General features: G+C 30.1%; 1 protein-coding gene across 8 annotated transcripts in view; it reads left to right on the top strand.

Annotated features, from left to right (window-relative positions):
* LOC105205743 (histone deacetylase 4) overlaps positions 1 to 10,799 on the top strand; it is a 232,228-nt gene extending 221,429 nt beyond the window's left edge. For all 8 annotated transcript variants that reach the window (XM_039448576.1, XM_039448566.1, XM_026139271.2 and 5 more), the window contains one exon: positions 5,608 to 10,799. In XM_039448576.1, coding sequence (XP_039304510.1) covers positions 5,608 to 5,671 — 64 coding nt within the window. In that variant the 3' untranslated portion in view covers positions 5,672 to 10,799. The remainder of the gene's footprint in view (positions 1 to 5,607) is intronic.
* The last annotated feature ends 3,522 nt before the right edge of the window (positions 10,800 to 14,321 follow it).

Here is a 14,321-nt window from a genome sequence, read left to right as displayed (position 1 = left end):
CAAGACAACTAATAAATTTGCTGCATTTTGCCCTGAATTTTGATATATCAATAAACTGCCCTGCTCTCGGTGAATTTTCTTGTGATCTTTCTACACGAATGACATTTGTTAAGATACCTTTCAGCATACAGCCTTTCTACTGCACTATGATTACTTCCAGTCATCCAAAATACGAATCATGTCAACTATTTTGTTTGGCAGATAATCAGCCATAACTATAAAAAAATTTCGTAAAAATACTTAAATTTACATTTAATTATTACATTTGCCAAGGAAATATCGATGTTCTTTAACATGCGTATGAGCTGCCAAGAATAAAGTATAAAATTTTTGCAAGTACGTAATGTGCGTTAAAGAAGTGTGGAAAATTTTTCTTTACACTAACAAAATTTTTTTAGATAATAAATTGGATGTTTATTTAAATTTTTTTGTGTAGGACTTGTCGATATTCGCAGAATTAAAATAATGTTGATGGATCGCATGCCAATTGTTCCTCAATCAGCACACAATATTTTTTAAATGTTTTTTAAATTTTATTTATTTAATTTAAAATTTATTTATTTAATATTAATTATTTATTGTATAATTTATTATAACAATAAATATTTATTAAATATTTAATTAACGTTTATTTAACATTTATATTTCATTAATTACTCATTTGAAATAATGATTTGGGGAAATGTTTATTTAATATTTATGTTACATTAATAATTTATTTGCAATAATGATTTAAACAAAGCATTACTTTAACATTTTTTCAATATTAATTTAATATTTATTTTACATTAATTTTTTATTTGAAACAATTTCAAAAACATTAATTTAACATTTATTCAATATTAATCTAATATTTACTTTTTACATTACTTTTTTATTTAAAACAATAATTTCAAAAATATTAATTTAACGTTTATTTAACGTTAATTTAATATTTATTTTACATTAATTTTTCATTTAAAACAACAATTTCAAAAACCTAAATTTAACATTTATTGAACATTAATATTTATTTATTTTATTTTTTTAATAAACGTTTTTTACACGTTTATTTAATATTGTTTGAGTATTTATTTTTCATGGATTATTTAATTGAAAAAATGATTTTAGTAAGCATTTTTTTAATGTTTATTTAATATCTATTTAATGTTTACTATATATTAATTTTTTTTACTTATTTTTTATCTTTATAAAATTATGTTTATTATTTATTTAACATTTAAGCTATTTATTTTTCATTTATTGATTTTAAAATTCGTTAAAAAAATGTTTTAATAACATCTGTGTAAAGCAGTAAAAAAGTAGCTTAAGTATATATAAACCAAAAGTTAAGGCTTATATAAATAAATTAAAAATAGAAAAAAATGAGCTTAAGAGCCGCGCAGGATGTCAAACGCCAATAAATAAGTCCAGCATAAATCTAAGATAAACGTTTCGATCTTTAATGTTGCTTTTCTTTAGTACAAATTTAAGTCTAAAACAAACATAACAATCGCAATAATAATTATAATATGAACTTCTCAGAAAAACAAAAAAAGGTCAATATTAAATCGAGTTACCAAACAATTAGAAACCGTAAGATACCGCGATGTACATCTTCTTCTAACTCTTAACTAGTTCATCTCTTAAACTATTTAACAGTCTCACGGAACGTGTCCAAAGACAATTGAGATTCAGAAAGACAGCATGACTTGATTGCTAATCAATAAATTAAAGTGTAATGTTAATATCATAACATATGAAAATTGTAACCGACAACAATGAGAAATAAATAATTAAAGAGAAAAAATGGAAAATAAAAGTAAAAATAAATTAAAAATAAAAACAAATTAAGAAAGGACTGTACAAATCATGAATTAAAAATCTAAAAAAGAACAATATAAAATCGTTGAAATACATAAAATAGAGAAACAATTGAAAATACCTCTAAGCTCCAAAACTCGTGTCTTCACCTTGTGAGATATGATGTTACATCTTGGAAAGTATAGATACAAATAAGGAAGACCGAGCGAGATAGCCTTGGTAGACCGAACAAAAGAAATAGAAGGAGAAGGGATGACGAACTTAAGGAAGAGAAATACGATCAAGAATCGAAAGATAAGCATCCGAGAGGAGTATCACTTTGTTTGTTGAGTCCGTGCAATTGTTTTTTAATGTTTAACATTTTGATTGATATAGATCTTTTAACATAAAGTGGCTCTTTGTCTAAAATTTCAATGTTCTCCCAATCAAACTCATGGTTCTCTCCAACGCGATGTAACGAAATAATTAAGGGAGAACTGGCTTTCCTAATATCCGCTTTATGTTCACTGACTCTTGTTTTTAATTGACGTTTTGTCTATCCTACATAAGAAGACTTGCAGTCTTTACAATTAATTTTGTGCCTTTACAAGAAAGACGCTCTATGTGGTCTTTAGCTGTAGTTATAAATTTATTCAATTTAGCCGGAATCGTGAACTGCAGTCAAACTTACACGAGAAAGACGAAAATTTCTCTGATATCGACTCGATGTAAGGGATCGTGAAATATCTTCTTACATGTTTATCCTCAACAACAGTGTCATCTTTATAAAAAAAGTGTGAAAAAAGTTTTAATCTGAGATGAATCAACGACAAAGATGAAGTTTAAAGGATAATTATTTTTCAATAAAATATTGACTAAAATTATGAGGTTCTTGGGATGAAATTGAGAGTGTGATAAACAAATTAATTTGTCAACCATACCAAAAATAACATCCTTCTTATGATACAACGGATGATGTGAGAAAAAATTTAGGTATCTTCTCGAGAAAGGTGGTTTGCGATACTGATCGAAAATAATCCTCCTTAATATTATTCTCTTTTACTAACATGACATCGAGGAAACTAATTTTCCCTCCGTTCTCTCCTTCCATAGTAAATTGTAAACAGTTTTGTATAGAATTGAACGTGTCAAGGATGCCTGATAACGAGTTTACCGGGGCTGCTAATAATTTTATTTTGAATTTATTTTTAGTTTTATTTTATTTTTTTCTCTTTGATTATTTATTTCTCATTGTTGTCGGTTATAATTTTTATATGTTATGATTTTAACATTACACTTTAATTTATTGATTAGCAATCAAGTCATGCTGTCTTTCCGAAACTCTTGTCTTTAGACACCTTCCGTGAGGCTGTTAAATAATTTAAAACGTTAGAAGATGTACATCGCGGTATCTTACGGTTTCTATTTGTTTGCTAATTTAAATAATGTTAACCTTTTTTCTATTTTTCTGAAAAGTTCATATTGTAATTATTGCGATTGTTATGTTTGTTTTAGAGACTTAAATTTGTACTGAAGACAACCAACATTAAAGGTCAAAACGTTTATCTTGGATTTATGCTGAATTTATTTATTGGCGTTTGACATCCTGCGCTGCTTTTGAGCTCATTTTTTACTATTTTCAATTATATATATTTATATAAATAATATGCTTTAATTATATATATTTCGTTTTTTCGATAACATATATTGACCTAATCTATCAGTGATGTACATGTATTAGCACAAAGTGTTTATAGATCATCACGAGGGATTAGTTCATAGTGATCACAGAGGTCAAACAGCGTTCACCGGGGTCGCGACTTGGATGGGTGACCGCATAAAAATTTCCAAAAAAAATTTTAAGAAAAAACCTCAATATTAAAAAAAAAATTTTTTTTATGTAAAAAGAGGCATAAATCTATTAATTTTAACGTTTTTGAAAACTTTATTTCAAAAGTTTTTAAAATGTTTTTTTTTTATATTTTACTCATTTATGCTTTGTTTAAAAAAAACGTTTTTTTAACGTTTAATGAATATTTTCTTTAAATGTTTAAAACGCGTTTTTATAATATTTAAAAAACATTCTTTTTAACGTTAAAATAAACATTTTTTTTTTTATAAAGAAAAGGTAGCTTGATGCATTATTTTTAACATTTTTATGAATGTTTTTAAAAATGTTTTCTAAATGTTTTTAAAAACATTTTAAAAATATTGTGTGTTAATTGGGTCGATGCTTTCACGCGTTGTAATCTGATACTCCAGCGAATTGATCTATTTATAATTTCTACATATGTATTGAGCGTAAACAGTTTTCACGTGTCATGTTTGAGTGTGCGATTGAACCGCTCGAGGAATGATGCTCATTACTGAAATGTTGAATAGTGATTTGCGTTGTCTTTTTTAAAGTTGCGTTGTAAAATTCCTTTTTCTTTTGGTCAATCTGCAGTTTATTAGGGCATCTTCCATCGTCTTGAATTATCTTTGCGATTGCCATAGAAGTTTCATAAGTAAATAGCGGTATTTTGGAACATCTACAAAAATTGTATGCACGTACATCGCTCTTGCCTTATAACTTAACAAGTACTTAATGAAAATGTACTTAATTATACTGTTTTGGAAAGTTCTCGAATTGATCTATAAGAAGGTGCAATAAAAAATAGGGGGTTCCGTTATAGAAATTAAAGGTAACCGTCACGTGACCTTCAAGCAACTTCAAGTCAACTAATGACACCATCTTATGTTCCCCTCAAAAGCCATACAACTTTTATCTGAAACATTTTTTTTATGAAAATTAAAAATGAAATAGTTATTTGAGGTGGAACATTAAAATGGGACACCCTGTATACAGAGTTTTAATTCCTGTGTCAATATTTTACCATAAAAAATAATTTACAGACTGCAAGCTCGATTTTCATAATCAACGAATTATTATTACTTTTTAAATATCTTTGAATATCAATCTTTCAATATAACTACCATTAAATATACTCGAAGAATTATAAACTTTATTTTAAACAAATATAAAAATGTCATTTTTCCTCATTTTGCGCGGGTGGAGTAAGATAGGGTATCCCTGTGGGCAAGATGAAATACCATTTAAAAATATATTATAATTTAATACTAATGTCATAAATAAGAAGTGAAATAAAATTATAAGAAAATTGCAAAATGTATAAATTATGATCTAATTCAATAATGCCCGCCTGCTTCGATGACTCGTAGATAACTTTCAATGACCGAAAGGCCACATCTAACACGTATGTTTGATTGTGATTCTTATATTCGAATCACGCGATACAGGGGATATCTTTTCTTACCTTGCTACCCTGTCTTGCCCCATCTTCCTGTATGCGTGCGTGCGTGCTTGCGTGCGTGCGCGCACGTATGTGTACATATATACATGTTTTACGTGTAAAAGTAGTCAACAAACAGGAAAAAAATCATTTTACTTATTTGTATAACATGTTCATTACCTGTAAATGGATGTCTATTTTTTCCGCGCTCAACTTTCATTGTTCAGCGACAAAATAACGCACTTTGCTTTCACGGGTACCTTTCTCTAGCTTACAAGTTTTTTTTAAAGCGGAACAACGTGCCCATATCCACTTGTTTTTAAAATATTTATAATTTTAAAAATCGTTTGGACAAAAATTCCCCTTTACAGGGTGAGAGTTAAACTTCAATATGGTATTTCTATTGATGATTATTATTTTCCTTTCTCAATGGCTTTGTTTTTATGATTATCATTATATGTATATCTTTTCAACATATGTATATATTTTTATATATATTTAATACACATGTATATATTTTTTTTAATATTAGGACTACGCCAGAACATTCCCGAGAGGTTTCTGAAGAGCCGATGGAACAAGACGAGGTCAAATAAGGTTCATGAAGATGATTCTGCTAGCTATAGAAAGCATTAATTGCACGAAACTGTGCAAATGCTCTTTGGGATCTCTAGAAGTGCATTTCTCAGTGCAGATCAAGGGACTCTATCAAATGTCTATTGTGCCAGGCGCACAGTTAGCTATGAATGTTCTACTTACAGGAACATGGTCAACGTTGTGTGTAAATTCGTGCACAGTCCAAAGTTTAAGATTTTTAAATATTTTTTCAAAATAAAACGATATGTAAACAACGGCCAAGTAATAAGGAAGAAGTGATCTGTAATGCTTCAGGAGGTTAATGACAATTTGCAATAGTACGCAAGCTCGCCGACCTCCCTCTCTTTATTATTAATTTTTTGTGCTAGCCATGAAAGCGCAAAGTTGTTTGTGAATTTTGCAAATGTTTCTATTGCACTTCGCGCGTTTGATGCGCGAGATTGTTGTATAGTTAGTTATGGATGACAAATTGTATTTGTTCATTCTATAGATTTTTTTTATTATGAATCACAAGATTTGTAATTTTTTTAACAAATTACTGTAAACATTGTTGACATTAACTCGAGGATACTAAATAGCTTTTGCCCACCAATTGGATATTGCTTAACAAATTTTTAATCCCAGTGTCTTATCGGCGAACAACGAATGGTTTCGAGACTTGAAAACTGAAATGAGGACATTTTGTGATATTATTAACCAATACTTGTCTGGATAATTCCAATTGATTGTTGTGGAAAAAGAATTATAGATCAAACGCATTTTGTCGTTCGACGATTCGGTGGGAAAAAAATTGTAAACATGCATTCTTCAAAAATGATAAATATACGCCAATACTTTGTTGACGTTATCAATATAAGGCGTCAAAACTTTCTCACAGCTGTATGAAACAAGTCTGATGCATCGAGTTGCCTTGGATAATTCGCAGGAAGAATTAATTACTTGTAATAATGCGTATATATTTTTGAATGCTACTTTGGACGTCTACTTAGAACATTTTCAACGAGCCATATTTTATCGAAACATTCAGGGAAACAAGTACAGGGAATTTGCGAAAGAGCTGTGTTAATACAACAAATGTATATCTTGAATCCTAAAGAATCGTTTTATATTGCGCCTATTGATATGAGAAAGACACGAATGCATTATAGATGATATATCAACTATGGGATGTATGATTTTTCAACATAAAGGATTCATGGCTCCGAGAACATCGGCATACGTGTCTTTGTTTATGTACGAAATTTTTCTAAGAGATAAAGAATTCCTATAAACCATCAGAAGATTAAATAAAGATGGTAAAATGGCGAGTTTAATGACAAAAAAGGCAGCTTAAATCATTGCGCTCGCTGTTTTTCATTTTCTAATGTATAAAATCGAGAGAGAGAGAGAGAGAGAGAGAGAGAGAGAGATAATTCCAATAAAATAGAAATATATATATGTATGTGTGTGTGTGTGTGTGTGTGTGTGTGTGTGTGTGTGTGTTATGCAATTTAAAAAAATAAATATTTTATATACGGAAGTTCTCTTCGCAACTATCCAAAGAGATTTTCCATTGATGATAATTAAAGTAAAAAAATTATAAGAAAGGAACCAGCATATTGGTAGAATAACTTTATGTCGAACGATTTTTTCTAAAAATATAATGCCCGAGTAATAGATTGAGATTTTTTTCTGGAGAAGGTATCAGAGACTATTTCATTGGTATGTATAGAAAATATTCTCCGAATTTCTAGAAATTTTCACGTGTATGTCAGGCCTCGCTACAAGAATTCGTGCAATAACAACGATTGGACAACCATCTATTAGTCTTTATAACCTTATAAAGACAGTAGCGTTTAGATGTAATTTTCTCCGCTTTCAACGCGATCTACACTCGGTGAAAATGCGTATGTCGCGCATCATGCTGATCACTAGCGCTTTCATTGTTTCATCGTCGGATTCGCTTTCCTTGTTCTTCGAGTATTCAGAGAGTATGAGATGGCGAGAGCTTCGCAGTATGTGAACACTTCTCTTGAATCGAGGACGATTTACGCGACTTGGATAACAAAATTTGTAACACTGTTAAAGGAAAAAGAAAATATAAAAGGAAAAAAGAAAAAAAGTTAATGTCTAGATCTTAAAACGAATAATATGCGAATATATAATGCGATACCACGTGCACGTGGTAAAAACGTGACATGATATACCTACCATACTGAGACATGCCATGACATATTATCACAGATTGTGCTATGACCAATTTGGTTATTATCAGATATGTAACAATCTTTCCGCAGTTAAAAAATGAAATGACTTCAGATTAAAATTGATTTAGGACATAAAACCTAGCTACATTGCAGCAACATTATAATCTTGCATATTGCAATGCAATGTTTCAGAACCATTATTAAAATATGGGTATATAAATCATCTGAACCTAAATATTGTCACAATATTTAAAAAATGTAAAAATAAACTAATATGAACTTGTGTAAAATGTGTGTACATACATTTTATAATTTATCAAACTTTGTTAGAAATACGAATCAGTTTTATAACTATTACTTGAACTTATGCTTAAACACAATACAAGGTTTATATAAAATTGCCTACATATGTCATATCTATAAAAATTCATCTATCGGAGGTTTCGAGATCGCGGTGTTTTTTTTTTGTAAGTTTCAATATTAAATTTTAATTAAATAGTGAAACTCTAAAAAGTATAACTTTATTTAAATCACAATCTGTGGAACAATCTGTAAAACATAAATATACATATACAGAAAAATGCTAAAAATTAAATTAAAAAAAAAACTAATTTATAACGTTACAAAATTATATATATATATATATATATATATATATATATATATATATATATATATGTATATGCAATGCAATATTTCTAAAGGTGAGCTTTGTATCATTGTTGCAATGTTATAACAACATTTTATAATAATTTTACAATATTTTAATGTTATGATAAAATATTTCTATAATCCTTTCGTACTGTATGGAATTTTGTTGTCACTCGATTACATTTATAAGTTGGATTCGAGCTTGCGTTTATACACAACTCAAATAATTTGATTTGACTGAATTTTGATTCACATATAATTATTTATATAAAAAATTGATAAAATCCACAAAGTACATATTTTTGTTAAATGCACTTTAAGAAACCGGAAATTAACATTGCAATTAGGCATTTTTCTTCGAAATTCCTAATGACAGCTCTTACAAATATTCGGTGCATAGAATTTCTTATATCTGTCATGTAAATCACTGCCAATGACAAGTATACGGCATAACCGCATATTCCCACGAACACGTGCAATCGCATCAATATACCATCGATATATATTGTTTCCAAATGCGCGCAAAACAGACCGAGAGTATCGTTTTGACGAGATTTTAACAACATGGTTTCTTGCTGCGAATAAAGGCTGGTGTAATTTTTGTGATATTTTGTAAAAAGAAATTATCTATCTATCTATCTATCTATCTATCTATATATATATATATATATATATATATATATATATATATGTATGTATGTATGTATGTATAAATTATATATGATTATTAACCTAATACGCCGCGAAATGATGTGTGTAAGAGAAATGGGAGAAAAGTAAATATAATTCACAAATACAAGCATTTATTTTTGTGTCATGCATTTTATCGAAAAGAAAAGGATTAATAAAAAAGAACGAACTTGAATATAAGAGGAAAATCTATTGGTAAATAAATTACATAAGGATGCGTATATACCGTTCGTCATGCAAGAAATAAACTATATGTATCCATAATGCGTATATAATGCACGCGCGCGTGCGTGCGTGCGTGTGTGTAAAGATATCTGATATATGTATATTATATATTCATGTACCGCAAGAATCTCAAGTGTCTGTTAAATGTTTGTCCGATAAAAATTCACACTGAAAAATGTTTAAAAATCGACTCGGTGTATATGAAGTACAATGTAAAGATACGAGTCCAGCCTATGTGTATACAGTAAGTTAATTAATGAAAAAATACGAAAGAAAAGAAAAGGGGAGAAACATGACGAACGTGAGCACACCAGTCTGTCGTTGATTGAAACAATTGATTCTATTATAACATTATCTAAAAATAACTTTAGATGCATGTATATCTATTTGTAATTTAAGAGCGAGTCTGTCATCAACAACAATATCACTCTGTTGTTGGCTTCGATCAAAGTGAAGGATACGTAACTTGCTCTTGATTAAAAGAATGAGCTTCTTTCCAAGTTTACAGAACAACATGGCGTTTTGTCATCGCGGGCCTACAAACATCACATTCTGATTAATCATGTTCCGTCGTGATATTTCTGTCTTTCCTTCACATATGCATCATTATCATACCCAAGCAACCAAAACATCCAAAAAAACCTATCTATACTTGTATCCCGTTAAAGGCATCTAAAAAGAATTCTGAATTTTGTATCGCGCAAGATTTATATAAAGATTACAAGATTGTGCTTGATGATCAAACGGCCACATTTAACGCCAAATATAGGATATTGATGCAAATTGTAATGTTTTAAACATTGTTTAAATTAATGATCGTATTCATATTTCATATATATTGCGAAGCCTGGTTGTCTTATAATTTGTACTTAAGATAATAAGTAAAATCTCTTTTCAAGGTCATCTATAAGACGAAAATACAAGTTAAAATTATCACCTTTTAATCGAACATGCAAATTTTTATCTTTTAAAGTTTTGCGTCGCTTGGATAAAATCCGAACGATGAATGTTTCGCGCGAGTTTTGATAGAAAGAGGAAAAAAGAGCGAGAAACTTATGACATTCCGGTATTATCACCCATGGCAAGTTGATACAAATTAGATATAAATGACTATTAAGTTTTTATCCAAACGCCGAGTATAAATGTGGATTTTAATAGAGCTCTACTTATGTTAGTACATGCGTGCACGCGCGCACGCGCATACACACGCGACACACACATACACACACACACACACACACACATTTACACATACACGAATATACTGTCTATATTGCATAAGCTTAACGTAGTAGTTATAAATTTTTTATGTATATAAATGTACCTTGTAAACTAATTTTAAATAAAAAGTATAGTCATTGTGTTAAACATTAAATCTCCTTGATGTTTGATATCCTGGATTAGTGTCCTTTAAACATCCCATTAATTATCCTTTTTTTTCCTCAACTTTAACGGCCTCTCTAAACTTTCATCTGAACTGTCTTTCCCTTTATATCAAATCGTCCCCTATCCAAATACTTCTTTTCTTCAAGCCTAGCTTCTTTCCCATTACTTGCTTCTTATCTTCCCAGCTTCTTTAAGGGGTTATAACTTTGCGTAAGAAATTTTTCCTCTTTTTCATTAATTTTTTTCACATGTAAGGAATAGAGTAATCAAAAAACGGATTTGAGGGTTGATTTTATTATAGTTTCTAGTTATGAAATATATTTTTTTTATTAGAAAATACTTTAAAAAGTGTCCTGTAGATGACGCCAAAGATGACTTTGCGCTATGTCGGTCTAATCGGTGTGCAGGATTCCGGCTGACTGGTATGACATAGGACAAAAATTCAAAACACCTCACATTCTCTGATAAATTTGCCTTGGAAGTACGTAGGATTTTTCAAAAATATTAATTTTTGTGGAATTTACACCAATTTGAAGAAAAGTATACAAATATTCACTGAAAAATCGTTATAAAATTGGTTCCCCAAAAAAACTAAGAGTCCTATTAAAAAACGGCTACGTACTTCTATAAAACATTTAATTTGGCATAGAATAAACTTTGTTTGAAGTCAATCCGATGTAAATTGTAGAAGCTACGCTGCACACCAATTTGAAAAATGGTGTTTTACAGAAATCGCGTTTAAAGTTTTGCAACGAGAAAATATGTAATTATCAGGAGCTCATCGTTAATCTGCAATGCCTCCCCCAGACAGTTGACCTTCTATATTCATGTACTCGTTATCTGCGTCCTTCCGAGCTGATGTCTGTTGCCTTCGAGCTTCTTGAGCTTCCTCGGTCATGGCGCGCTCAGCTGCGCGGATCCGGTGTTTGTCTGTTTCAACGCAGAAATTGTAGCAAGTACTTCCAATTATTAAATCTAATACTTGCATAATTTCCATTATGCTGTGCAAACCATCGTTAAAATTGCAAACAGCAATATTTGCGGCAATATCAATGGTTTGCTGCTATGAACAGTTTTTGGTGCTATTGCCCACAGTACAGAATTAAAGCTTTCGTTGCTGTTTTGGGTAAACTCGCCAACACAGCGGGACAGCAATTCGTCTCGACTCAGTTCTTCGTAAATTGGCTGAATAGCTTTAAAAATTTCACTATTCAAAGCTGATTTGTGTTGGTACTCATGTAATTCGTTGTGCGCTTTCGCCTGCTGCCAAGAGCACTAAGAGTTTTCTCCGACTGGGCAATGGTCATGCTGCGATTCGCTGTCCGTGAAAATCTTGTGAAATAAAGTCGCCCATATTTCTTGTCTCATATCGTCTATGGAATTAGGATTTCTGCGAATAGCTAGACCATAGTATATTGTCAACTCGTCGATCAGTTTGCCTATCAATTTGCCTCTGCCTCCAAGACCTCTTTCATTTTTTTTCAAATTTCGTAATCTTGTGCCCATATGTTTTTGAACGTGATCTATACATTTTTTTTACAAACATTCAAATCATCATAAGGAAAGTTGAAATAGAAAGGTAGAATACTCAGAAAGCACTTCGAGGCTCTCTCCACGCGCTGTGGCGCCATGTACAAAAATAGCTATTTTGTATATGAAAGAGTTCCAGACCGAGTTTAGGCGAATAAAATTATATTTTAGATATTCCAAAATGTCATTTAAGCAAAAAAAAAATCTGAATTTTTTTGACCCTCAAAGATATTATAACCCCTTAATAGCCAATTAATACGAGTATCCGACTCATATGCTGAGTCGTATCATGGCTTCGAGAACTGGACTGTTTGATTAATAGGTCCAGTTACATTTACAATTAAGGTTGACTCCTTGTAGTCATGACATTGGTGACGTAGTATTACGGAAAAAATTAGAACTAATAGCTAGGCATAAAACGTGACATGTTGACGATGAAATTTTGTCTTCCATGTCATTTCGTTATTATGTATTTTAATGTGAAGCTGTAACTTGTTTTGTATTTATCAAATTCGCACAAATAAATCGCAAGCAAAGTTTTTTTTTTAATTTTATACATAAAAGCATATTTTTACTCCTTTCAACAGGTGTCCGTGTGTTTTCGTGTCTGAATAGGCTTCACTTTAAGTGCTTTTAACAATTTATTGACTGTTGAGCAGAAAAAAGATAGCCAAGGCTTATTTCGACAATTGTTTTAAAGCGATCTTATTATTCTGTTTCATCTAAATTTTCTTTATTTACAAATGTCACAACCAAAATTTCAACTTACCATGTGTTTTCCTGCCTGAATAGGCTTTACAGACCTTTTATAACTATTTACTGATTGTCTAGAGAGAAAAGGATAGTCGAAACCAATTTTTACAAGTTTTTTAAAGTGATATTCTGTTGTATCCAAAATCTCTTTATTTACAAATGCCACGGTTAAAACTTTTACGTGTTATTTCTCGTTTTTGACGTCCATAACTTTAATATAACCGCGCGAGGAACAAGAAATCAGGGGTTTAACGAGTCGATCAGACTTGATAGACTATTGGTTAAGGGACCTGAAATGAGTCACTCTGACTAATTGTAAGACTCAACAAGCAAAAGATTAAAGTTATTAAAAAGAAATAGAAAATTTGAGACCAGTGAAAGTTTTGGATAGTATTTTTATATAAACTTTTCTGAGCTATTCCGATCGTTTATTCCGATTAAAACTTGAGAACGGCACGAATTAAGGATTAAAAATGTTCATATAATTGTTCATATAAATCTCAGATTCGTTTGGATTGGATTCATGGATTGAGAAGGATTGAAAATTTAAAAAATTATCAAGATAAGTTTCGGATTTATTCGGATTGGACTCCTAGCTGGATTAAGAAGTGATACAATTTTAAGCTATTTTAACGTACGTGATTAAATGACGAAGTTAATTAAGAGAATTTAGGTCAATTTAGAGTTTTATTTAATCAATATTAAATCATATACATAAACTTAATATGTAATCTCATTATATTGGGTGTACAACTTAAGTTGGTCCGTTTGAAAAATGCATTAATTTCAATGATAAAATGAATTAATATTTTATTCAAAGTATTGTCCATCACTAGCCACTATTTTTTTCCATTTTTTTTGGCAATTCATGGATTCCGTCGCGGAAAAATCCCTACTAAAAAAATTATGTGACAAAATCACGTAACGAACCACGTAATTAATGACATGAATCATGTAATGAAATGTTCCAAATCAGTACGTGATTCTTGAAAATCATGTGATTTTTGAAAATTATATGATTTTTGAAAATTACGTAATATTAAGAAATCACACGATTTTTTTTAATTAGGTAAATTTACATATGTTAATTTATCTAATTTTTTAAAAATAATATGATTTTTTAATGATACATGATTTTTCAAACATAATTTTCAAAAATTACATACTGATTTGGAACATTTCATTACGTGACTCGTTACGTGATTTTATCATGTAATTTTGTCACGTG

This window comes from Solenopsis invicta, chromosome 1 (genome assembly GCF_016802725.1).
Source record: "Solenopsis invicta isolate M01_SB chromosome 1, UNIL_Sinv_3.0, whole genome shotgun sequence".
Lineage (NCBI taxonomy): Eukaryota > Metazoa > Arthropoda > Insecta > Hymenoptera > Formicidae > Solenopsis > Solenopsis invicta.
This window is presented reverse-complemented; position numbering and strand designations above follow the sequence as displayed.